General features: G+C 44.9%; 3 protein-coding genes across 3 annotated transcripts; 1 reads left to right on the forward strand and 2 right to left on the reverse strand.

The window, feature by feature from the left end:
* Positions 1-3,519: 3,519 nt before the first annotated feature.
* LOC131259336 (G-protein coupled receptor moody) lies at positions 3,520-5,725 on the reverse strand. The gene is made up of 6 exons (XM_058260804.1): positions 5,644-5,725; positions 5,377-5,516; positions 4,840-5,078; positions 4,590-4,738; positions 4,071-4,525; positions 3,520-3,996 (listed from the first exon to the last, which is right to left on the reverse strand). The coding sequence occupies exons 1-6, from the start codon at positions 5,723-5,725 to the stop codon at positions 3,520-3,522; spliced, it is 1,542 nt and encodes a 513-aa protein (XP_058116787.1).
* A 3,483-nt stretch (positions 5,726-9,208) lies between these two features.
* On the forward strand, positions 9,209-22,276 carry LOC131268180 (G-protein coupled receptor moody). Its single transcript, XM_058272791.1, has 11 exons — positions 9,209-9,241; positions 10,344-10,584; positions 13,878-14,066; positions 18,257-18,397; positions 18,655-18,831; positions 18,901-19,028; positions 19,114-19,267; positions 19,351-19,691; positions 19,785-19,946; positions 20,732-20,843; positions 21,442-22,276. The coding sequence occupies exons 3-11, from the start codon at positions 13,912-13,914 to the stop codon at positions 21,479-21,481; spliced, it is 1,410 nt and encodes a 469-aa protein (XP_058128774.1). The 5' UTR covers positions 9,209-9,241; positions 10,344-10,584; positions 13,878-13,911; the 3' UTR covers positions 21,482-22,276.
* A 108-nt stretch (positions 22,277-22,384) lies between these two features.
* On the reverse strand, positions 22,385-26,327 carry LOC131271394 (uncharacterized). The gene is made up of 6 exons (XM_058272810.1): positions 25,775-26,327; positions 25,472-25,700; positions 25,219-25,380; positions 23,556-25,151; positions 23,325-23,474; positions 22,385-23,260 (listed from the first exon to the last, which is right to left on the reverse strand). The coding sequence occupies exons 1-6, from the start codon at positions 25,884-25,886 to the stop codon at positions 23,140-23,142; spliced, it is 2,370 nt and encodes a 789-aa protein (XP_058128793.1). The 5' UTR covers positions 25,887-26,327; the 3' UTR covers positions 22,385-23,139.
* Between the last annotated feature and the right edge of the window lie 1,148 nt (positions 26,328-27,475).

Consider the following 27,475-nt stretch of genomic DNA (forward strand, 5'->3'; position numbering starts at 1 on the left):
GGTTAAGGCAAAGCTGCAACGCCGAGCAGAGGTAGTATGTGGTGCCACACCCGATGGACATATGGATTGGGACAGATAAAAATAGATCTCGAAATGATCAGTCGGTCGCTATCGTGAGGCGTGTGTCCTCCAACGGTTCTTGTCATAATTTTGTCCCACCGTACCGGGTTGGTGGAATCATGGACGGAGCAAGTGCCTAGATGTGTCCATTTTGAAGCGTTCCTTTTTTTCTGTGTCCTTCGCAAATCCTGTCATCGATCACGCTGATCGAAGTGGATTAAATTTCTCCAAACATAAATGATCACATAACAGTACCCTCTACAGTTGAGAGCACAGCCGTTGATGTTCGGACAGATGTGTCGTCCTACCTTACCTTCCCCCAAATCCGACTTTTTGGACGGTTGAAAAATTATGAATTCATGCTATGGAACTCTAGATTGGGGAGGGACGAAAAATCCCCAAAAACGCTCCCCAACGCCGGCAACCCTAGCACACCACTTTTAATGCACTATTTTTAGGCACTGATTTCTTTCTTTACTGGTTCGCAAAAATAGAACATCTTCTCACGGTGGATACTTTATGGGATTATTTATAGGACACGGTTGCGGGACCCGCGCATCATCAACGTATGTATGTACGCAAGCAAACGACCGCGAATGAAAAATGTTGAGCAACAGTAGGGGGAGCCGAAAAAAACTACGCCCAAACCAAACAAAAATAAAAACAACCACCAACTAAACAATCTGGCACCGAAAGCTATCCGCTGGGCGAACAAGGCAAGGGGTCTTTTTCAAGGCAAATCGTCCATCCGCCCACCCATCCTGCACTTGGTTTTTCCAACGCGGTCCTATGGACAACCGGCGAGATGAATGTTAAGTGCGTGACGAGAAAAGTGTATAAAAAACATTTTGAATGAGTTTAAATAACACTCCTCTTCCAACAATTAGAATAAAAAATATTCACGAATCGAATTCAAAAGCACCTTTACTACTACTCTGTGTCATATTCTAGGAACATTTCAACTAGCTAACTATTTGTTTCTTCAAAAATACCATGTCCATTGCAAGGTGGTTCATGTACTTTGTGGCCAAAAGGTAAATATTTTGTTGTGGATTGGAAAGTCAGAAACGATGGCAATCCTTTGGCATCGAGTTATGCGTGGGGTTTGGGGTTTGAACAAAACTGTAAGAAAACACATTGCACATAGCACCCCATCGAACCCCTATCCCACGGGATTTTCGCCCCATTGGGTAGCAGGATAAACACGGCGAAGGCAGTGGGTGGAGGAGAAGGGAGAAAGCATTAGAAAGGGGAAATACGACCGCTATGAAGAACGACGAACCTGAAACCTGTCGCGTACGTCTAGCGGAGTGATAAACCGGTACCGGAAGAAACGACACGGAATGTAAAGCTAACAGGATCGACTAGTTGAGGTGGGAGATCGTCGTATCGAGATGCAGCCAACCCAGTCCCAATGTGTGTGATTCCAATCTTTTTCTCTTTCTTTGTTGATTTAATTTATAAACTTGCAGCTGAACCAATTCAGTGAACCGTTAGACGGCTTGGAATGGGTAGGGGAAAGTGGCCTTAAAAACCCCCACAGCAGAAGAGTGTCGTGCAAAAATTTGCGTATTTCTATCAAAACAATCCATACCGGGTAGTCGTGGCACGTCGCTAGAACGCGCAGGAACAAATGACCGATATGGCATCAGCAAATGGCGTCAACCTCGATCAAAATGCAAAACGCGGTCGCGAAAATTTTCGCCAGAACATTCGCGCTTCCTTTGCATCAAAGTTGGCAGAATTTCTTGTGGTGGCGCTTGAAATAGTGGTGCTTTTTCATTTTATTTATAATTTGCCACCCGACATCTGCGTTGACGATGTTTGTGTTGTCGGTTTCGTTGCGTAGGCATTTTCAAAACAAAATATGCGACGCCGCCTGTCTGGGCAATTAGGGAAACGGGCAGCGTTTGTTTGGCGGGGGGATATGCCAAAAACAAAGCAATTCCAGACGAAGAATAAATGCAACACACAGACACAATGTTGATCAAGCACGCATTTTTTTCTGTACAGAACAAACCGCGGCATCATTTCGATCGCGCGAATAAAGAGGTCGATGTGCGAAATTTCTCTTTGCAGCGTTTTTATCTTTTTTTTCTCCTCCATTTGTGCTGCTGACTGCAATTTTGCTGCAACGGTTAACTGCAGCGCGGTGCCCGGTTTCGTGTCCCCTCGCAAACCGCTTCCCCCTACCCCACGGTAGGCCTATCAGACGACTCCGACTTCGCAAAACCACTTCGACCCACAGACCCCCGTTGCGCATCAAGCTCGCGGAGCACGGTTCTTCAAGTGACTCACGACAATAATACGCGACGAACTTCACTTTACCACTAACAGATCGGGAGTCCTTACCGGCCAACGTACGATAACACAATAAGCACAATAACAATTGACGCAAACGACGCACGCACGACGGACGGATAGTGTCTTGGAAGCATACAATCCAGTCACTTTTCAACGCTATTTCACTTCTAAAAAACGCGTATATTTACAGATCAGTTTCTGTGGGCGCAGAGTGTTCAGCCCTTCAATAAAAGGTCTTTTCAAAACACACACCTTTGTCTAACAAAAGATTTTTCCGTCTTTTCTAGTTTTGAGAAATTTAATTGTGAGGAAAAAAAATAAAATAACCTAGGTTTTGACAGCTGTCATGCCTCAATAAGATTATTCTTACAAAGCTATGCTGTATTACTTCACTGAAGCCACCTTGGCTTTATTTAATCTATCGTATTTTATAACATTTCTTCATAAATTAAACTGATCAAATGATTTATTGGAAATATTCTCCATAGTATTGACCACATCAAAAACATATCTCCAGTTATGCCCCACAAAATACATATTGTAGCTTTTACTATGCGAAAAGCTTAATGAAACCATATTTTTTAAATCTGTTATACTACGTGAGAATCATAGCCACTGTTATACGTGCTATCACTATAGTGAGACAATTCAAAGTGAAATCGTTAATTGTTAACGGTAATGATCGAAATTAACATTTCTTCCTTGTTGGATTCCAAATCAGTGCGTCATGAAGCAAAGTGCTTAATCGTATGAATAGAACGTTGGTGGATTCTATCTTATGATACATCTGAGTTAATAAATAAACAACACCTTCCTTGTGATGAAATAATGTAAATTTTAATCTTTCGAAAGCATGGCCCTGAGTAGCACCGCTGGTATCTAAACATTTGGTTCGATAGACGTCTTTTGACTAGAGTTGTTGTCGAATACTGATATCATAACTATGGTAAGTATTTTTTCCTCTTCATCACCACTTACAGCGATGACTAGATTGTTTACATAAAATGTTAACTATCTTATGACGCGATGATTTAAATTTGGGTAAAAGTAACAGTTTTCGAACCACTAGTGTATTGTGCATACTTTCTACTTCTAAGTTTGCAGCGTTGAAATTATATAGTAGTTCCTAAAAAGTAAACTGTTAGCTGAATTCGACTAACGTTTCGGAGCAAACCGGAGCGCGTTGGCAGCTTTCTGCTGTTTACATGTAGTTTTCGTAATCCCAAACGTCCGGCACAGCACAAGATCAGAATACGCGCGACGATATTCTCTGGACATAACGACGTAGATAATAGGATTGATGCAAGTCGTTAAATAGATCAGCAGGTAGGATACTACATTCAACACCTGCATGTTGGGACGGAACAACTTCACCATCGTGATCGGTAGGTAGCACACCAGAAAGGCAAGGAATATCACCAGAATCATCTGCAGCAGCTTGCGGTCCTTGGCGGACATTTTGCCTGCGCTCATGATTGAGGCTCCGGAGGTGTTGATATGTTTTTTGCGCTTTCTTGCGTTTGCAGCATTACTCGCATTCCGTCTTACGCCCGGTCCTGAAGCATTGGCGTATCTCTGATTGCGTGGTTTGATAGTACTTTCTGCCATATTGCCACTAGTTTGAGGAGGATCCTAAAACAAAGTATGAAATAAGCGTTACATTGCCATTGCTATGAAAAGTGAAGTTCAAATGAAGCTATTATCACCATTGATATGTTACAATCTCCTCGATCGATAAATGTGGCCCGTTGTGTTGCAATGCTCGAAGTCTCCTTTTGAGTCACCTCCCTTACGGTTCCATCGTAAAATATCTCATTATCTGTACTTGAATCGATAAAATGCCAATCCAAGTGTTGACTAAAGTTGCTGCAAGACAGAGGTGATGGATTCGAGCATTCGTTCGTCAGTGACCCAGCTCTGCTATCTTTTTTCGGCGACACATATGCGCACCCTGCGACGGCTCCCGGAACATCCGGTAAATGTTGATTGCTTACGACGCTCGATACGTCCTCTAAACTATCCTCACCATGCTCGCCTGGTTGGTCTTTGGTACGCAGGGCGGTACTTCGAACGATGTAGAATATTCGTGCGTAGCAAATAATTATACATAGACAGGGCAGGGCAAAGGCGATTAGAAACAGAAACTGCTTCGGGGAATGGCCTGTAAAGGAGGAAAATTGATTAGAACTGGATCACTGGATCCCGCGCTAGCTTCAGCTGCTTACGTTGACTGTCCGGCAGTATGGAACAAGAGTGAATGACGACATCCAGCCCGAATTTACCCCATTTCTCATGCCAGGTCGGTAGCAGTGAGCCAAATCCTAGGATCCACGTAAAGGCAACCATCAGGCATAGATGTCTCGTACGATATATTCTACGAAAAAGGATCAGAAAAGAGAAAGTTCAGGAAACTCTCCGTACGGCTGGCAACCGTCTAAAGATTTTTATATTTCGAGTTCGAAACTCGATACGTACCTTTGATATAACCGCTGATGGCCGATCATAATGTAACGATTGATCGTGATAGCCAGTATGGTAAACAACGAGACGGCCAACAGACCATACCGCATCATCGGTAGCAGCCGGCAGAAGAGATCGCCGTACAGCCAGGCCTGGTGCCAGAAGGTGCTCGCAGCCAGCGGCAGGTTGAAGCAGCAGAACAGCAGATCGGAAAACGATAAATTCATAATGAAAACGGCCGTTGCGTTGCGCGTCTAGAGGAAGGAAAAACGGTTGAGCTTGTTTTGGAACTCTCCATGCTAAACATCTAGTCGATTCTCTATTATTGCCGTAAACTCGATGCTATCTAATTGTTTCTACTTTTACTCAGCACTTGGCTGGTGGTGATTGCGGGTACGAAGCCCTTTGGAATATTTCATATCACTGGCCTGATTTAAGTGACTACATCTGGTTTATAACACTTCCCGGGCAGTTCCTTAACGGATAACGGCTTCTAAACAATCTTTCACCGCCTCCTCAATCCACGGTGCGATCTTCTCCGCTAGTACGTACTTTCTTACTCTTTACCAAGGCCACTATTGTCAGCAGGTTGCCCGGGACTCCAACCACCATGTACGCAATGCACGTCATCGTTGCAATGTTGAGAAGCAGGCGGGGGTATCCGGTGTAGAGTGGTATGCCGTTGATGGATCCTGTTGATCAAAGGAACACATGGTGGAAAGGGAAGGATGCATTTATCACCTTACCCACAAACATAAGCACACATACACACACAAACACGCAATCAAATGGACATACACAAACGGACAGGTGTTTTACCATTGTTGGTGAGATTATGATGGTGTGGATAACTATGAGGGTTGGTCTCGACACTATTCTCTCCCGTTTCGAACAGATCCATCTTCGGAACTTCAGCGTATCCTTGTCCAACCAACCTCGTTTCCTAGCGGTTCAAACGGTACTGAAATTATTAGTGCAAGTAAAAAATCGACAGGCTTACTATGATGCTTCAGAGGCTTGCAAACGCCATGCTTTCGGTGCACGTGTTTTCTTGAGCAATTGTTTGCAGAAGTTATATCACTAACAGGACATATCTTCGAAAACCTACCCTTCACTTAGATTGATGGCTTTTGAGTAGGTCTTTTTTCGCACTAAATAATTCTGGACTCTAATCGCTTGATTTAACTCCACACAAACACATGACCTCCGGATTGAGCTAACACCGTCCAATTGGTTCGATTGGCGGTGTGTATAGACGAATTGAGTCTGACAACGTTGTTGGCCCACCGGTCGCGGCACACCACATTCTCATCAGCGACCGTTCCATGTCCGCTACCCTTCCGGCGTCCCGCAGTGACGGGTTGTATCAGGGCTCCCGTAACCGCTCTCCTGCCTTATTTCAAGTGACCGGGAGCAGCAAGGAGGTACGGTATTTACAGTACTCCAGAATGGGTTGAGAGAAAGAAAGGGTGCACTAAGGCGTGGGGAGAAGGGGGCAGAGCACCGTTCGCCACGTTGGAGTACGAACCGACGAAGGGATCGACCGACCGGGATACTTGATGCTACTACACTGGCCGGCTGCTGGAAGGAAACGAAGGGATGAGATGCCGGTGGGAGTTGTGTGAGAAAAACGGCAACAACGGCAACAAATAGCCAAACAGTGTGCATATAAAAATAGAATCAATTTATGCGCACAACGGTCCGGTCGCGGGGTTGGTTACAGCGCGGTTTATGTTTTTTCCTTCCTTTCTTTTTTTCTTTCTTTTGCAGGGGTGATTATTTTCCCAAATTTTTCTGCTACACACAAAACGGCACATAAACACCAAACAAACCGAAACGAAGAAGAAAAAAAGGTCCGAAATGAAAATGGGCCGAAATCTTGTCCGGCCGAGATGAAATACAATTTAAACGCGAGAACGCGAGTCGGAAGCTCCTTCGAGTAGCCGCGTGGAACGCTGCGCTCGCCCGGGATCGTTCGTATCGGATCGCGGTCCGGTTTGCCACTGGCGAACGCTCCAAACGGTGGTTCGCTGTGTGACCGAAGGAGCAGCGATACTGGAACCGCAGCTCAGAATACCGTGCCCGGATTCTCGACGGCGCGCACTCCGACAAATGCAGCGCAACAACGCACTGACCGCCCTGTGTCCGTCTCGGTCCGGCAAGGCTGACCTGGTAAATGGATGCTACTAAAATAGGGCACACGTACAAACAAGCATACACACATGCGACCACGGTACACCCACACAGGTACACGCACACGCACGCATGCAGTTCCATTGTTTACTTTATTTTGTAATGTAAACTAATTTAGCCGGCCGTAGGATGAAGAAACACTTCGCTCCGGAACGATGGTAGCGTACGCGTTGGTGGGTGGGCAGGTGGTGGTTTTCAATGGTGGAAGAGACGTGTGAGGGTTGCTGATTGGAGTAGGAGGGGCGGATGGCATCGGACAGCTGGGGACGCAAAACGGCTGGACGAAAAGGAAATTCCTTGTTTTGTTTAATGGCCAAACGGACGTAGATCCTCGCGCAAAAGGAAAGGGAAGCGTGCCGAAGGTGTGGAACTGGTTAGATAATTAAGTTGAAGTTTCGAGTGGTGCCTTTTTGTTGCCGCACTGTGCGAATCCTGGGAAGAACCTAGTCCAGAGAGTGGCCCAACGATGCATTCGTGTGTGTTTGTGTTTAATGTTGGATTCTTGTTCATAGTAGATGCATAACTACTGCATGTTATTTTAGCAATCAATGCTTTGATCAATGAGTCGATGTTCAAATCAAAACGAGCAGCATGTGTTTAAATATCATACAAAATATTATGTAGTTTTCAGCACCCCTCGATGCACTGTCAACTACTTCATTAAACCCCGTTTTTATTGAGTATTTCAAATATTTGAAAACCTATCCGACACTCGAAACTCACAAGAAAGAGGTTTGACTGTAACATCAAACCATACGAACGACATCGACGCATTTCAAAAATGTAACCGACGTGCAACCATGTCGTGTAAATTGCATATCCTTAGGCGCTTGTATCCCACATTGAACACACATGTAAATTAGATTGCATATAGAACAGGGGCATTGTCCTTTTGCTTAACCCTTATGTCTAGGACGAATCGACTTTACGGATCATAAATGGATGGATTGCAGTAGTATCGATGGTAAAATCCCAAATGAAGCCCCCCCAGCCGAAATCGCTGTTGTGGCTACACCATTTGTGAGCGGATGCACCTTAAAGGTATGCAATTGGTGAAACAAATGCCGTTGTGTGAACCGTTTGAATTGAATTCTCGTTAAATTAAAGATGATGATTATACTGGAAAGGATGTACAACATAAACTCCCTCATGCATTACTTACATGAGTGTATCAAAATTCGGCTACGCCATCAACCTAGGGGTGCGGTATGAGGGGGGCCCACGGGCCCCCCTTATTTCACAAATTTATAACAAACTCCCTTTTTCGGTAGACCTAGCGCAGTCCGCTCGCTGCGCACGCTATTAGTAAAAAAGTAAAAAAAAAGTATTGTTTAGTATAACATAATGTAATTATAGCGTTAAAGTACAATCCGAGAGATGTGCGTAATTTAAACTCAGAAAACTTGCAGCGCTTTACTAGGTACTGCTGTAAGTTGCCCTGCCCAAAGGGTGTATGTTGTTTCATTTTACTTTATTTGAGTTTCATGGACGGTCTTATCGGATCTTGAATCATTCCGCTTATACAGTTAAAATCCTTTAGCTTCCAAATATGTCCAGCTCATACTCATAATACGCACAGGCAACCAGAGGTAGCATGTTGAAGGGAAGGAAAACCCATAATGTGCTCCCATATTTACGCCTGCATTTTCCATCTTGCCCTCGGATTCCTTCTCTCGAGTTCGCTTTCTATCGTTTTTGACGATACTCCTGTTCCTTCTTAACGTTGCTCCTCTAGGGGTACAGCTTTTTCCCAAAAAGGATCAAGGGAGAGAGCATCTTGATATTCGCCCTGTTCAGCGTGTACGGAATCGAAGGAATGTGTGTGAACCCCCAACCAAGGAAGAAAGGTGCGCCTAGCCCTTCAAATGCTTTTATGTATGTGTGTGTGCGCAGGCTTTGCCCGCGCGGTATGTTGTGATTTACTCTTTTTTTTCTTGTCTCCAGCACATGTGATCATCCGAGGCTGTTAAGGGAAGTGGGAATTCGCAGAGGGAGACGGTTGGTGGTGGTCGCATCCTGGAAGCGGTGAAACCCGCGGGTGCGGTATGCAATTGCCGGCTCTCGATGGCGACCGTGAACATCGCTCTACGGACCGAACCGCGCAATGCCGGCGGCCGAAAGCGCAGCGCGCAGTCTGCGGCCTGAATCATGACCGCGTTATGATTAGTTGCCTTCCAGCGGCCGACGTGAACGGTCGGACAAACGTTCGGGGTTTGCATTAGAGGTGAGATAGATGAACCGGCATTAGAGCGACCATTGCGGTGACGAGTGAGCAACAGTGCGGTGGTGGGGTAGTGGCAGTCGCAATCAGTGCGACGACAACGATAAGGAGTCGAGAGCACGCGGATGGTTTCATAATTTTTTTTTCGTGCTCGTTGTTTATATTTTCACAAGAAGTTGTCTGCCGGCCCCGGGAGCAGCGTGTATGTTTCCGTGCAGTGTGTGTATAATTGCGCCAGGCGACCGATTCGGGCCCGATAGGTGATAAGAAATCGAACGGCCCGCAAACCCCCGGAGGCCAAGATTTAAACAGTGATCGTTACGGTTTGAGTGCTTGCGGAGCCGCCGTCGTCATCGTCGTCGTGCACATGTGGCTGTTGTGTATGCGCGTTGACAAGACAAATATTTGATCGGTTAAAAAAGGCAGTTCACGAGGGTTTTGGAATAAAAAGCCTCACTCTGCTCTACAATCTGTCCCGTCGATGGTCGATTTGTTATCGTCTCGAGTGAAGTTCGTTTGCCCCGGGGGCTTTTGTGTGTGAGTTTGAAAAATTTGACAAACGACAAACGACGAAGCGATAGATAAGGTGTGTTCTAGAACGGATACGATGGATTGATTGTTGGTCCTGTAGGGTTTAGCATTCATTAGCTGTTTGTTTTTTTTTTGGCAAGAGTCCTGCTTTTTGCTATACGCAACTGCCCTTCGACGGCGCAATGAGTGTCTTCAGCTATCGTCTGATCGTGCTAACCGTGGTGTACTTTACCTGCCTCAAGGTTGGCCAAATGCTGCTGCAAAAGTTAGCCAGCACTGGAGAAGAAGACGGTGCAAACTAAGCCACGGTCAGAAGACACACGTGGTGGATGTAGTGGTGGTGGTGGTTACACGACCGGAAACGATCGCACATAAAGGAAGGGAAGAGTGGAAAACAATAAAAGTCGCCGGGCGAAAAAAGGGCGCAAAATACAACAGCAATCAAAGTGTGCGCACGTGAGTTAACTGTTTGTTCGTGCGTGGCTCGGCCAGAAGAAAAACAGTGGCATTACAGCAACGACTGTCCTTTGGTTATGCTAAAATTGCAGTGGCCTTAACATTTTTAAACCTCTAGATCAAATTCTTCGGTCAATCATAAAAGTGTAATGTAAAGTGAAGGAATTCTCTACTATCAATGCAATGATAAAGATTGCTTTATCACATCGTTTGAGATTGAACGTGACGAAAAATAAATTATTACCAACACTAGAGCAATCCAGCGGAACCACCAACGGTGTTGGTAATGAGTAACAGTTGCATCCTGTAGTGTAATAGAGTTGTTGTCCCGATTGTTGTTTGTTATATTTCTAAGAAGGGTAAGTTTCATCTCTTGCAATACTTACTAGATTTGAAAAATGTTATGCAACTTTTTAAAGAACGACTTTTGGAAATAAATGTAAAAATACACTAATTTGGGGGTCCGCGACAGCCGAGCGGTAGCGCCGGTTAGAAAATCGGCCCATGAGCGCCTGTGCTCACCACCTCGAAGGCGTGGGTTCGAATCCCAACCGAGACCGGACCCTCCCCTGTACGAGAGGACTGACTATCCACGTACGACAACAGGGAAACAAGTCTCGTAAGCCCTTAATGGGCAGGCATGACCAAGAGGTCGTTACGCCAAGAAGAAGAAGACACTAATAAGAAATTAGAACTTAGATTTGTATTCCAAAGTAATTTAATTAACCCGCAAAGCACCATCAAAAACGTTAACGGTGTATTGACAAGGTAATTAAAACTCGCTCTTCCTTATCTACACTTTTCATGTTACGCGACTTTGCGCGGCAAGCATAAACTCACGACCGTTTTGGTTTTGTTTCCCCCAGCGACCCTTGACCTTTTTTTTTATTTTCTATTCCCTTGGCCTTTTTTACTCCAAAGGACACTTAGCCCAAGGGGTGGAAGTTGATAGTAAAACCCTTCCATCAAGAAATGCGCACCGATGGTAGTTGAAGCGTAAAGAAAATTAAATATGTGAGCATCTTACCCGGTCGAGCAGTGATCGGAAAGCACTGATTCATTGGTATATTGTTTTTATTTCTTTTCACTTTTTATGGGTTCCACTGCACGATTAATTGCACCAAAAACCCCTTGGTACGCTGGGTTTGTTAGAAATCGGTACCGAAAGTCAACGCCACCAAAACACCAGGTTTCACCACGTGGTTATTGAAACGCAAACGAGTGTTGGCTGCGTCATCGAATGCCTGTAAACAGGTCGCAGGAGGAGATGTTTTAAAAGCTGATCTATCATTATTTGAATTCAGTTCTTTATATTACGTGACACAACTCCAAAAAGTGTGTTTTTTCTGCGTACACTTATGTGTTTTTAAGTGCGCTTCCGTCAATAACCTATTGCAGATACGACAACTGTGTGTGGCACATACAATTGTTTGAAACGAAGTGACGCTTGACATGAGTCGTATGGTAGGGAATTCATCCGTTTGACTCATCGATTACTTCGTGTACAATGTGAAGGCCGTAAAGCTCGCACAACCACCACACGGACCGGGTGTTTGCCTTAAAGACGTGCCAAATGCACCTTGAGAAAATGGCACTTTGTCTGATATATGAGTCACCAAGTAAAGAGACGGCACATTAACGGTACCGCCTTGTCATAGAGAACTCTGTTTTGTTGTGTGTCAGAAAAAAGGGTCTCTTTCTATTTCTAAATGAAACTTGTTCGAAAGTCAGCCTTAAAACTAAGCCAATAAAATTTTCAGAAATAAAAGTAATAATGCTCACTCGAGAGATCAGTCGACATCTGAAAATTACCGTTTATGATGTGTTTCGGCGTCGCTTCTCCCGACTTCCATCCGGCTCGATCGATGGGAGTCCATTTTTACTCTTGGGTTTGAAATTACTGGATACACCCATTTCAGCGGCCACTGCGCATTGCGCGCATTGCTGCAGTCATTGGTGACCTTTTTTTAATTGGTGTTAATTGCATTTAATTTCGTTGATCGAATGTTTGGCGGACCTACTGTGGCAAAGGGGCCAAAGGAGTCAGCTAGCGATCTCGATACACCCAACAGTCAACTGGCGAGTCAAAGAAAAAACGCGCCTTTACGAACGTCTTGCTGATAGTCCGACTCCGACCGGAGATCTCTTATCGACCACTAGGAATCAGGCGGGCGTTATATGTATTGTTTCCCCGTTTCCCGTTACCCGTGTTACTGTTTTATATTGATGTTGGATATTAAGAGTATCTTACATTGATGTTCCACGGTACCGTACACGGTCAGGGTAGACAAGACATGAATGGCTCTCCACTCCTTCAAAGCTACGTTCACTTTCTGTTTCATTATAAGCCACCAGCACAGGGACTGGGTGTCCGATAATTTAATATGTGTTAACTGAATATTGCCTTGACGAAGCCCTGCGACTTCCAAAGGGACTTTCAGAACAAAGAAATGCCACTGTGGCTACAGTTGAGCTAATCTTTGAACTCCTGCTTGTTGCTTGGAAAAGTTTACTGACGAATGTTGCTCCTCAACAAGTGTATTGCTATTTTGTAGTACTCGAACGACCATGAGTGGTGGTTTTGGATCATGAATATTAGGAGTACATTAAGTTCCATTCCAACAAAGATAGATTGTTTACCATTCTGCATAGTTTTTCTCCTTTTCCGTCAAGACAAACACCCATTGTGGCAGAGGCAAGACACTGTGTCCTCTGGAAAACGCGTCACTGAGCTGTCCAATAAATTAAACAATGTACATTAAAAGAAAGGTCCAATCTCCCGCTGCGACCCGTTGCATCACCGCGTGTCTTTCGTATCTATATGCTCGATAAGGCTACTGCACTGCCCCATTGCACAAATGCACATGCTTTGTGGTGCAGCAGTTGTCACACACGCCTTTCGCTTTCTTATCGCCCCATTTGTATGCCTGTTTCACTACGTGCAGCGGTACGCTTTATGGAGAACGCCGGCAAAGAACGAGCCTTTTTCAATGTGTAAAAACCACGGGCTCTACTGATTACGCGAAATGCGAGCGAAATATTACAAGTTTGTTGATAAGTTTCAAACGATTTGAAGTTTTCTTTGTCCAGGTTAATCGGGACATATATATGACAGTGGTACGTTTGGAAGATGATTTTCATTTATTGGTTAAATTGGTCTACCCATAAAATTGGTAACTTCAATAAAAAAAAATCCAAATTAACTTTAACAAATGTTTTTACAATGTTATCTATTGAGTTTATGATACGCATAATTTTCTTCTTGTAAAATTGTGTTTGTTGTAAAACAGAAACGAAATTACACTCGATAAAACATTGTTCTGGTCATTTGCCTTCCGCAGACGAGTTACACTTCGGAACCGGCAGATTCCGGAAAATGTGTACTGGAAATACACTCCAAAACCCGGCACGTTCATAGGAGCGGACAGGAGAAAAACAAACCCACATTCATTCACCCTTAGCCGCAGAGTTTCCAGTGTTGGGATTTGTTTATTTGGACTATACGTTTTCCTCATCTTCCCTTTTTTCGAAAACAAAAGAAAAAAGCTGATGAGCAACCACATGTTTTCCGCATTTTCCATTTCCCGATACTGCACTTTCTAATGCTGCTTTGGCTTCTTTTTTCTCTCTCTCTCTTTTCTTCCCCTTTCAGCATCCAGTCGTAGTGCCGCCAAACTTGCGAAGCCATGAACGAACTCATCAACGGAACGCTCACGGGGACGTCGGTCGACGAGGGACGGGGCTGGCCAAACGCTACTTCCGTTCTGCCAACGTCATCCGGGGCGGTCGGTGACGATGGCTTGGAGGATGCGTACAGCACCTTCCCGGACGAAACCAGCCGGTAGGTAGCCGATGGCCGCGGCCTGACGGAAAGAGTCTTGGGGAACTTTTGATGGAAACCGCACGCATCGGAAAGTGCCAAAAGTGACGAGTTTATTGCTCGCTAGCGAACGGAAATCGGTCACGACAGTGGTGTTCCAGTTTTGCCGCGATTGCGGTGTGTTTTTAAAATCCTTTTTCGACCATAATACATAGCATACTACATGGTGCATATTTAGCTATGAAAATATTAACAATAATATTGTTCACGCTACTAACTTAGGTGTAAATAAGTCATTCTCTAAAATGTTGTCATTTCAATTCAAAATGAAACAAAAATAATTAGACCATTATGGGACCAAGAAGCATAGTACAATATTAAACACAAATGGCTCAACAAAATTGATAAATATTAAGCAAGGAATGTATTCTACAACCAATCGCTTGCAGATGTAACTTACTGTTTACGTCTAGAATCTAGCCGAGCATCCGCGGTCCTGTTTGAAAAAAATGCAGAACTAAACCAAGCGGAAAAGATAATATTGCAACATACATAATAACCCTCGTGTCTGATGTGCGTACCAAAACGGGAAAATCACGTCGACGCAAACACCTTTTGGGGGCGCCGCAAAAAAAAACCTAGAAGGGAAAACGGTACCCCATACGAAAGGCAATTCTTTATGGGTAAAATAAATAAAATGAGGCATACGGAACACACAAAAAAACCCTAAACATTAAAAACACCCTTCGTGGTACGTGTGTACGTGCGTGATCATCATCGTCATCATCATCGTCGTCGTCACGGTGCGATCGAGAGTCCCGAATTAAAAAAGGAAATAAGCAATGAAACTTTGTGCACAAATCCGTACGGAGGGGAATAGCGCGCGGAACTTTATGGAACTTCCTGTGCTCCGGCGGCCGGCCCGGTGTATGTGATGTGGTTGTACAAATCCATGCTAACCACTGGCCCCGGCGCGGTACAGTTTTGTGGCTAATAGAAAACAAAAACAAAAACGGTCCATTTTAAACTCAGCTAATATAGGCAGGGGACCCGCCAATTTCCAACGATGCAATGCAGCGCCTCGACAAGGGGAGGCCACTCATTGAACCGAATTGACGAATTAACTTACGAGAGTGTATGGTGGGAGGACAGGCTTCCCACCCCGAAGGGGACGAACGGCCGTTTACGATACTTGCCCTGGTTTGCCCTATAACCTCACTTTTTAACTCTTCCTACAACGTCAGCATGGCCTCGGACCGTTTGTGCAACCAGTATGAGTTCTACTTTGGTCTCCCACGTCCAATTAGGTGTAGTGCATATATTGGATGCTAAGTTGGGCGAATATTAATATCATCGTTCGAATTAACGCTGCCAATATCCGAGAGAGAGAACGAGCCAGTAGTACATTTGCATAATAATTAATTCATTGTAACGATTGCTTACGACGTTGGTGAAACTTTGGTGGAGATTATTTTCTACCCAAACACAACTTCAATCTAGTCGCGATTAGCGGGTACAAAAAACAATGGACTTTGTGAAATGATTTGTGTTTAAGTGTGCTGAAATGCTATAAAGCAATAAAAAAGTCCTCGCACCACAATTGGTTTGATACACGGCAATTAAATGTTTTTGCTGCGTAACTCAAACAAACAAACAAACCACAAATGTAACAGCCAAATGTACATAAGAAACTAATCGGAAAAAGCACCGAAAACACCAAGCGCTTGTTAATTGCCGATTGGCGCTAGACGACCGGATGATAGTCTCACGTTGCTTAATCATCATACAGATGATTGTGTACAGTTTTCAGCGGAACTCGGCGATGACAAACTTCACCGCACCACCATACACGGCAAACACACGGAATTTCCTTCTCCGCGATCACGCTGAAGTGATCTCTTACCGAAAGCCTACAGGCCGAAGGTGACTCACAGCGTGGCCACGGCGTCGTCACCGTTTGCCGATCATAGCTCTTAGTTTGGAGTGTGTTCCTTGTGGTATTGCGGGTTTCTGAATTGACGCGGATTTTGAATTTACGTTGTTGACGCTAACAAGAATCTGATTTGATGTAGTTAAACTTTGTTTGTATACTCATCCTTATCTCTTTTAATCGGAGGTGGTAAATGGTATGGTAAATGGAACTAAAAGTAACATTCTGTGATAACCGAAGCATTTCGTGGATAACAAAGACTAATAATATTCTTTCCTTACTATCTGACACAACAATCAAAAGCGTTGCAGTGGCATCAGTATAAAGGACTTCGTAGAGCATCATTTTTGAAATTAGTCAGTTTTCGATTGCATTTCGATACAGTCGATCCTGTCACCCAAAGTGTTGTGAACGTTTTGTTAAAAAAAAAAAAGTTTTCATTTGAGGGCCGGTTTAACTTAATTTAATCTATGAACTAGTGAAAGGGGCTTTACAAATGTTGGCTACCTCAAGCGTACAAAAATACTGATGATGCCATAACAAGACTACTCAGAATCGACTCTAGCTCTCACGACTAGGGATGACAAAAAGGGGCAGACGGAGTAACCTCGGCCCTCGCCCATAAAGGTGAGGAAAGCAAGAGATTAGTTCCGTTCAGCGAGTCTGCGTCATTTGGAAAGCAAGTGGCCGTATAAACGTTTCGCACTCGGCAGCATGTATGCGGGAGTGTGCAGTTCTTCTCAAGCTGAAACGTCGGTTCGGATGCGGTTACATCCGGCTGGAAAACAAAACGGCAAGTAACTATCAGCCTCCGTCCACGGGGCACGCTGAAATGTGCAACGGTGGCATGGGTAATCGGATATGCCATGCGGTCGGATCTAATTTGATCCATGTTAGGAAACTTCCGGCCTCTGCAAAGAGCTTTGCTTGACAATGACATTTCTCCCGTAGAAAAGATCTGTTTGAACACCAGGGTCCACCAGGTTATTATTCATAAATAAGAAAGAACCGTGTGCGAGTTTATGGTTATTGTCGTTTGTAAAATTCAACTTATGTATCAAACAATTCCATCCATGTTCAAGATTCAGTTCGAATATTGTGGCTCTAAATCGATAGCTAATTTCATATTTCTCCTATTTGAATTCCGAATTACTTTTCATCAATTAGTATCTGATTGGCCAATGTTTGCTACGAGAAAACCCCCGCGCGTTCTTCAAATTAACTATGGGCTGCCTAGCGCGCCTAAAAAATCAAGTTTTACCGAAAATAAACTCCGTTTTATTTTTCTACACAATCCGGATCAAGTTGTTTTGACATAATTTGTAGTTTATAAGTTTCCGTTGTCCTCCAACCCATCATCTCGATTTCCCTTTCGTTAGACACGAGAAAAACTGCAAAATATGGACAACTCATCATCCTGGAAATGCAAGTGTCTTCCCTCGACATCGTCCATCCGTCCGCAGCATAAACTGCAGCACAAGCCAAACCGTCTGAGAAACACATTGTACGCCCGCCTGTACATAATACCTCCCACAATTTTCATTTCCTTCCGCCCACCAACACTCCTTGGGCTTGATCGCGAGTACGTTGGACGCGAGTTTTCTGTTTATAAATAAACCCGACCTACCACCGCCTTAGTCCGTTACTTCGAGACGCATCCCTGTTTCTTGTTCTTCTCCCTACAACCGATCAATGGATGGTATGTGTGGATTCGAGCCGACAGCGTAACCCATTCGCTACGATCCTCCCGGAGGATCACCCGCGCTTCACCACGTGGTTCTTTAGCGTACTCTCGTCAGTCCCAGCCGTTGGACACGCTAAGTTTGTATGTTTGTGGTTCATGTCAATTTGGACTGCTTTAGACTGCGGCCGTCTTGAAGGGAGTAAATAAAACAATCGTTTATTGATTCGGTGTCGTGTTTCCCGGGTCTCGATGGGAACGATTTTCGGTGGGTCGGCTCTCCGCCGGCTGCCATATGATCCTTGGCATTCGGAAATTCCCGGATGTATGTGTAGGTCTTCACTACTCAAGCGAGTAGCTTATCTTCCCTCATCGAACTTCCTGACATGGAAGAGCTATGTCAGGCTATCCATTTACTCATGTCAACTTACATTCAAACTCCATACGGCTTTTCAACTTCTAGAATCTAACCTAATTTTTTATTGAAACATGAGAGCTGAAGGGGATAGGAAGACTTAAACTGGATGGGATATTTAACGATAATAAGCCATACAAACTTTATTTGTTTAAACAATTTATGGTTCGACCCTCCGTTACTAGGTTTTCCCGGGCACTCCTCACGTTCGCTGCCACGGCCACAATACTCATCATGATAACGGGCATCGTCGGCAACCTGCTGACCATCGTAGCGCTCTTAAAGTACCCCAAAATGCGGAACGTGGCGGCAATCTTCATCGTGAGGTAAGTAGTACGTGACACCCAACCCAGCCCGACTAGAACGCTGCCCGTTTCCGTTAAAGAATGTCGACGTGGAAAATAAAAACCATAGAATATATCAGAGATAGTAATTCACCATGGACGCTCGTAGTACTTTTGCAGAAAGGGCGTATACTCTTCTATCTCCAGAAGTCACGTTCCAATTCTAAGCTCTTTTTTTCCAAATCGTTGACGATACTATTTTGCTCTAATTTTTTATCCCTTTTAACTACTTCTGGTAGCTTATGCATCGCCGATTGCAGTTTCTGTCTGATTGTGCTGCCGTTTAACGCAATTCGATTTATTCGCGGGACGTTGTTGCACGGCGAACAAAGCCTGTGGTGCACGCTGATAACCTTCATCCAGTATGGCAGCGTCGGCGTATCGTTGCTCTGCATCACGATGATCACCATCAATAGGTAAGCCGTTTGACTTGGAAATCGACGAACTCTCAAGCTGAAAAATGTTTTGACAACTTTCCGGAACAGGTACATCATGATCGCACACTACAACATTTATGCGAAGGTGTACAAAACCACCTGGATCGCCGTAATGATCGTCACCTGTTGGTTGTTTTCCTATGGCTTCCAGCTGCCAACGCTATTCGGGGTGTGGGGTAAGGAGTGGACGAAGATCCTAGATCCCTCAGCTCGTCCCATAGACGGTTGGTAATTACGAGGGATTTGTTCTCCGTTTTTCAGGAAGGTTCGGCTACAACAAGCAGCTTGGGACGTGCTCTATTCTGCCGGACGAACATGGGCGGAGCAGCAAAACGGCAATGTTCATCATTGCCTTCCTCATTCCATGCATCATCATCATAATATGCTACAGTCGTATTTTCTGGGTCGTTCACGCGTAAGTGCCAATTCAGACGAAATATACTTGAGCTACTCGGAGCAGCCTTCCTATAATTGGTTCCGTTTCCCAACCATTGCTAGGTCGGAAAAGCGTATGAAAAATCATTCCAAATCGCAATGCAGCATTCCGAACAACCTGCGATCGGCGGTCGATCCGGCCGCCCCGCTATCGTCCGCCAGCTCCAGCTCGGCCAACAACAACTCCATCAGCTACACGGCCAGCTCCTCGGCGGTGAAGGTAGCAGGTGGTCGGGCTGGTACCACCACCACCACTACCTCCGCCAACGACACCCGGGACGCGAAGGCGAAACGCAACGAATGGCGCATCACCAAGATGGTCCTGGCAATCTTCCTGTCGTTCGTTATGTGCTACCTGCCGATCACGATATCGAAGATCGTCGATAAGAATGTGTCGGTGCCGGGTAAGTGGGGGCGAGCGGGTGTAAGCTCCTTATGTAATCCTTTTTGGTCTAATCTTTGCCAATTCTCCGTGTCCCATTCGTACCCGGTAACAGTGCTGCACATCATCGGCTACATTATGCTGTACCTGTCCGCGTGCATCAACCCGATCATCTACGTGATCATGAACAAACAGTACAGGCAGGCGTACAAGATATTGCTCTTCTGCAAGCCGGGTCGTCTGCTGGGATTCACGCACGGTGGTAGCAGCGTCGGAGGTAAGAGAATTTAAAAATTTATCGCGGAGATATGGTTGCTGTCATGCGGCTAGCTGCTGTTTGTCACGAGAAGTTTTTTTTTTAAATGTCATTAAGAAGAAATTCATTCAGCATTCTACCAGGAAATGTTTATTGCTCCTTTTGCAATGGCTATGAATAATGTTTTATTTATTCACAATTTTTAATGCCATGATCGACGATCAATTGAAGGACACAGCGTGCAACTGCATTTGCTTTACATGCCCTAGAGAGAAAAAAGTCTCCAGGCACTATCGTCTGTATCACCCATCGTCCTTCATGCCCACCCGTTTTGCTCAGTTGATTACCAACCGGGTCTTACTTTACCCGAGTTCCGTGGTAGTCGGTACAAAAAGTTCTACATTGTTCCATTAGGAAGACAGTTTTATTGCTCAATTATCTCGTCACCGATAGAACCTCGGTGAGCACGCGGAGGGTGGATAGCTGAAGTCAACGTGTCAATGAATCGCCCTCCGTATTGATCGACCTTCGAAGGGGTCATCGTGTCTGTCGCCCTGTCTTGTCTTGTTGGCGCTAGGAAAATGCTCCGAAGGCGTGCATAACGCTTTCAATCGGTGAAGAACGTGTCAACACGGAATTACGTGCAATGCACGTTGAAACAATCTCTCAAAGACATTAAAGTTGATCCAATACGTCCCGGTCCATCGATACCGGATCAGCTAGCGCACATAGCTTAGGACTTCTCCCTCAAGACATCCTCACTTAGATCCCGTTTTCGTTTATGCTTCTGTACATTTTATTTAGAGAAATGGAAAGACACAGGGTACAGCTACAACCACAGTCGTACCATGGTGTCCCAAGTCTCAATAGCCGAACCAGAGTCGCCGTACCTTCCCCAATCCAACCGACTGCGCCAAGGTAATCGGAGGACCGGCGAAAACTTAACCAACCATCAGCATCAACGATGGCAGCAGCAACTCATAATTCTATACTTTCTTTTTGCTTGGTACTTGCATCTTTCGGAATGTTCTGTCTTCTTCGGTCGTTGATAACGGTCGTTTTCTATCTTTCTAGTAGTGTCAGATAAATGCTAGTTACTTCTGGTTACGACCCGAATTCTGTCCCATTTCTCGGCAAAATATTTGGATACTCGCAGCTTATCATTCGCATTAGCATCACGCATTAGTTGAAACATCCAGATTTCATTGCATTCTCATATGCTCACGTTTGCACATATTTTAGTATAGAGACATCCTATGATTTTAGTTTTGATTGCATTTTGTACCATTAATCGATTTGAAAACATGTTTTCCCAACAACTTTTATAAGAAATTGATTTTACAAACTCAGAAATCCTTACATAATTCTCATATAATTGGTTTGATATAGCACCTTTTTACTAAATTCATAGTGCTTTGCTTGAACCCGCCTTATCAATTGAAAGCTTTTGCCTGTAGTGAGCAACAACTAAAAAAATCCAATCAATACACTACAATCTGGCTTCCTTTTCTTACAGATTCGCCACACCCGCAACATTTAGTCGCCATTCAAGATAGCTAGACCGCACGCAACAACGTGGACGAACTGAAAAGTATGACCAGTGGTTAACAACGTGGTAGCGGCAAGCGGTTGAATAAAATCCGCTATTCCTTACGTTACAAGAAGAAGGATCCCACAGATGCAAGAAAGCGACACATACAGTCAAATAAGCATACACCAAAATGGATCGAGGACCAAACTCACCAAACGGACGAGAAAACTGAACGCTTGAACGCAGGGGGAAAACCCCGGTGGCCATAGACGGAAACCACGCCATATACCAAACGGCTTGCGACCGTGTATCGAACTCCTCTATCGCACACAGTCCGTGTCAAAACATTCACGATGCCAAACTAGTTTAGTTTTAACCGTCTGCAACGCGAATTAAACTCAAAGAAACATTTTACAGGGGAGGGGGGTTGTTTTTTGTTTGCTACAGGACACTCGAATTCGCCTCCGCGTTGCAGCAGCACTGGTCGAATAGCCTTAGGAAGTAAAACGAATGGAAAGGGCTCCAAAGATCAAACAAACACAGGATACAACTGACGGACGAAACTGTGGTCGCGTTCCTGTGGCCTATGGACTATTCAGTTACTTTTTACAATTACTAGATAAGATTAAATTATTCAACGTACTGTTCGGGCACTCGTTTTACAGAGACTACTTTCCCCTAGTGGTTATCTTCCTCAGCCTATACACTCTCTATACTGTACAAATGAAAACGAAGTGAATAAAGACAGCTGTTACGATTAAGTAGAATGGAAACGATTGTCCAGTTAGGGCTTGGTTTTAATAAAACAGAAGAAATCATAAGTGTCATTAACAATCCGAAAGGTAAAGTTGTCATCCTTGTTCGAACTAAATTCAACCCACCCGAAGCTGTTTATTTTATTGCATAAGAGTGTTCTGCTTTATTCATACCTTTGTCTTGTTGCTTTAGAAAACATTGCATTCTTGTGCCCACATACCTTTCTCGGTTTCCTCGCTGCCCTGCCCGGCACTACCAGGAATATTATAAGAATATCGTTCGTTAACAAATGCTATTCCATAACGTGCAGAAGCGGATGTCTTTCACTAGGCAAGAGCAGCAGAATTGTGGGCAGAAATCAAATTTATAATATCATCTCATCTCCCCTAATACCTACTTGATGTGTGTGTGTAGGTGTGTCTGAGTTTTAGTAGATTTTGCTTAAAACTAATCAGAAATACATAAACTGTACATCTTGGCGTCTTATCTTCAAAATTCCCTCACTTGCCCCATCTCGCATTAAATAAGTACGAGAATGGAAGGCAACCGGCACTGAAATTAGGCTACTTTGTTTGATGTCCCGAACGATCAAATACACCGTCCGTAGGTATTCATTCAACCGCGTCGGGTCGTGTACGAAAACATGTATTATGTGACCTTATTTTCGGGCGCAATATGACCCAAGTTTTAACCTTATTATTTTTAAAAACATTTTACATTCGTCGATCGTCTAAACTGCCGACCCACTTTCGATCCACTATCGATCAAAAATGATAGAAACATGGCTCAACTTAAGGCCTACTAGCTAAACAAAGTGAAAACAAAAAAACACAATTGATAAAAAAAAAATAACAAATATAAAACTCATAAGTGGAAAACAAACATCATCCCCCAGAGCGATTGTGAGGATATGATCGGATAGAAAATTTAGCTTGCAGTGCCATCGTGGAATTGCAGCGTATCCGCGGTACCGTAGCAGCGCCGTTTGAAGTCACCCAATCGTTTCGGCAGGTTAGACTGATCGATTCGGACCGATTGCATCGTATTGCTGTGAAAGGAAACACAACACGTTTTAGCGGGAAATTTAACGGACAAGCGCTGGTCTCATCTACCTGGTTTTGCTCAACACCAATACGCCACCACTGTCTCCGATCTGTTGTGCGTTTAACGAGTATAACTTGCACAGATCTTGCAGTTTATCATGCTCGGCCTCATCGACATCGTGTAGTGTGAGTTCACGTTGCTGGTCGTCCTGAAGGAATCTAAAAGCATATTCGAAACGAGAAGGAAATAATATATTGTTAGAACATCCACCCGGCAGATAAGTGTTGGGAATGACTAACCGCGACAGTAGTTCGTTGACGCTCGAGATGATGGAAAATCCGGGTCGTTCCTCACGAATCCTTCGACAACCGGCGCGTATCTCGCGGATCTCATTGGCTAGCGGCATCCCCGGTCCAACGTTGTTGACTAGAAAGGGGGCCGAATGTGGCATGCCGGGAATTTCGGGCGCGACCGACAGACTCGGGTCGAGTGTATTGAAAATGCTATGATCACCCGTCATCGCGGGGGCCTCCTGGAGCGGTCGTTGGTTTACCGTCGATATACCCAACGGAACGCCACCGGCCATCGTTGGAGGGATCGTCGTGGAGGTATTCGTCGGTAGCAACTCATCGGACGACATGAGCGTATCGTCGTCCGGAAGATCCTGGTCGTCCTGTCCAATAATCAAGGGTAGCACTGGCCGTCCGAGCGTAGAAGAGGACGTAGCACCCACCGTCGACCGGGTGCCGTGGTACGCCTTGCGAAAGTCATGCTTTGAGGCGAACGTGATCATGGCCTCGTTTCCAGGCCAATCCGTTAGTTCGTCGTCACCCTCGTGATCGGTTTCGTTCGCCAGAACCGCCTCCGAGTCACTTGAGCTGAGTGAACTGGAGCTAAGGAAGTCGTTCACTTGCCCACCGCAGTCCATCAGCTGACTCTGCCCTTCCGGGCACGACATCATAAGCATTTGCTTCTTGCGAATGTACTTCGACTTACGATGTCGATGCTTTTCCTTCGGGTAAGCACTTCCTGTTGCTTTCGATGGCATCGGTTCGGCAGAAGTTGTGGCAAGCGCCATCAAGGGCCTGAGTGCCGGATGAAACGGCAGCTGGCCATCCAGACCTGCTCGACCGAAAGGCTGCATGACCAATGGCTTAAGAAGATCGGACGATGTTTGCCGAGCCATCGGTATCGCCGGCGTTGGCCCTAGTCCACTCGGTGTTGGTCTTCCGATCGTCGCCAACGATGCAGCAGATGCTGCAAGCTGCTGAAGGGGGTTTATACGGCCTTCAGGTAACTGGGGTGCTGCTCCTGTCGCTGCAGACGTCATTGGTTGATTTAATGCTATGTTTGTGATACTGCTTCCATTCCCACCCAACGGCAGAAACTGCTGTAGGCCCACATTGTCTTGATGAGTTTCACCCGACGACTGACCCCGGATTCCGAGAGGACCAACAACTGGCGACCCACCACCAAGCAACATCGATCCCGACGGAAGGGTATTTCCCGGTGTCTCTCCCGGTCGGAGTTGCAAAGGAATGGAGAAATTGAACTCTCCAGCCCCCGGTACGGCTACCGGAAGTGAAGGGATTGGTCCGGCTGAACGCGAAACCTCCAACAGGGCCAATCGTTCTCGATCGCGGTCGGCCGATATGCGTTCGATTTTCGAAACGACGGTCTTGTTCAGCGGCAGGATGCGTTCGCACTTCATCATGCTAGCGGAAAAGGAGGCCGCCCGGTTGCGACTCTTGTACTCACTGTAGGAAGCCACTTTCGGGCCGAAGAATTCCCGCTGGCGCGGTACACTACTGGAATGTTGCTTGCAAAAATCGTAATCCAAGCCACCACGGTCTCGCTGTCCTCGTTTACGTTTACCACAGAAAAACATGGTACTCCTAAGGAAGAAGATGAAATTAGGCTTGGTAATGGTAAGGAAAGTCACCCGTTTGGGCGTAAACGCACCGAAAGCTGTCTGGGCATGCTGAATGCTTGAAGACGCGCTTCTTCACCGTTCCAGCTACGGGAAAAATGGCACTGCCGCTTCCACTGATGTGCGGCGTTGAAGGTGTGGTTTCGTACTCGACGGCCATACGTTTATACTTTCGCTTTCGTCGCATGTTGGGTCTGGTGAGATTGAGGAAATTGTTTAGTGAATGTTCGTTCCACAACATTACTGCGCGCTACTATTCAGCTTCAAATTTATCTTTGCTCCTACCTGGCAGGACTGAAGTTTTCATTTAGCGAATCCGACTCGAAATTTCCCCCGAGTGGTGTTTGGCGTAGCTTGAACGCGAACGCCACGGAATGTCGATCATCTGAGTCACTCTGGATGAGATTGTTGCTGCCACTGAGACAGGGCGAGTCGGCCTGGTTCATCACCACATTGTGGACCGGTGGATCCGTTGGGCTGCTTGAACTATCCTCGGTAGGCTGGGGAGCACAGGCTGCAGAAACGATAGAAATAGTGTCCAATAGTAGCCAACCGTGCGAAATTAATTTACAATCGTTTCGCACTTACGAAGATTTCCTGTGGATCGGGTTCGCCGCCGTACACCCCATCGAACCTTGCTGGAGTTGGTACGGGATGTTTCCTCGAGCGCCAGAGTCAGATCGTGTGAAAATTGTTCCATCGTGCCGCGTCGAAGTAGCACAGCTGATGCACCCGATTCATACGATAGTTTGAGAGACTCACGGGGACTCGAAACGATAAGATTACGTGTTTCGGTGGACGGTTATAAACGACTGCGAGGAAAGCACTGGAAGGACGATGCGAGCACACAGTAAATTATATAATCGCAATAATTTCTCGTTCATCCGACAACCGAAGTACAACTGCTCCTTTTTTGCGCGCAGAAATTTGGTACAAGGGTAAAAAAGGGTCCGGGAAAGTGCGAGTTTTGCACTAGAAATCGCTACATTCTCCAGTAGATTTCTGCCCCCGCACGAACGGATGGACACAAAATGCACAACATGGTACCGTCCTCACGACCGACAAGTCCATAAGCACGGCGATATTCGACACTACAAATGTGATTCAAAACCTTGCAGATAAAAACGATGCAAAGCAAATCGATCACGTATTTGTTGTTATCCTAGAAACATTCCTGCTTCATCAATGCAACGAATGCTTAACGGGTTGGAGGTGTGTGCTCGAAGTTAGATTCATTTTCAAACAACTCTCTCTTTTCGGATCAACGGTAGATCAAATGCTAAAAGAAACTATTTTTACTAGGCAAATATTTTTAGTTTTATAATTAATATTACTTAAATGCTTCTGAAATCTTCTTATTTTGAGAAAGGAAGAAATATATAGCAGTACTACTTTACTGTGGATTGGAGCAAAAGGAATCACAACCTATACCCAACCCTACTATTACCAGCATTCTCAAATGACAGATGTCATATGGAAACTGTCATCAAAAACTCATTTCGACTCGTAGAGGTGTGAGGTCAGAGCTGGATTGATTGGTTTTATCCGACCAGTACAATTCATTTTCAATTTAAGTCTGTTAATATTAAAAAAATTTAGAATTGTAAAATTTTAAGTAATCTAGTTTCCTATAATCACATAAAGATCATTCGCTCTGTGGGTAGAACTTACTTTTGCGGTGTAATTATTTGGTTCAGACCGAAATCTAATTCTCTTATTTTAAAACAGGTAAATATGATGGAAATTTGTTTTTCCTTATCACAAAAAAGTGTATGTCTCATTTTAAAACTGGTTTGCCTGCTTGTATATAATCGTTTGCCCTGATTTAGTAACATTTATCTTAAAAAATAAAGTGCGTCCAGCTTAGCTGAATTGCTCTAGCTGCTTTACAAAATATGACTTGGAGAGAGAATTAGAGGTGATGGATGCATTAACCAAGATACAATTAAAATAGGAAGTAACGGAATTCAGAGGTGAAGGTTTCAATACAAAAAATCGGTGGGAAACGATCACACATCGCGTGGCCTTGATCGCGGCTAGAAGTGACTAAGGGGCCATTCATCCGAAATCATTCGATAGCGAAGCACGCTCAAGACAACTTCGTTTAACGAAGATAAACTTTTCAAAATTTTCAGACTATTAGTGTTTAAATTTGGTCGTGGGCTCTTTATACAATGCAGTTAACTAGAATTCAAACTACGATCACTCGATCGCGTAACCGTCGCTTCAAGTGCACGCCAATCATGAGCTCTATGCAATTCAGTGCATTCTTTGTTTTGCTGTGGTGTG

The sequence above is a fragment of the Anopheles coustani genome, chromosome 3 (genome assembly GCF_943734705.1).
Source record: "Anopheles coustani chromosome 3, idAnoCousDA_361_x.2, whole genome shotgun sequence".
In the NCBI taxonomy this organism is placed as follows: domain Eukaryota; kingdom Metazoa; phylum Arthropoda; class Insecta; order Diptera; family Culicidae; genus Anopheles; species Anopheles coustani.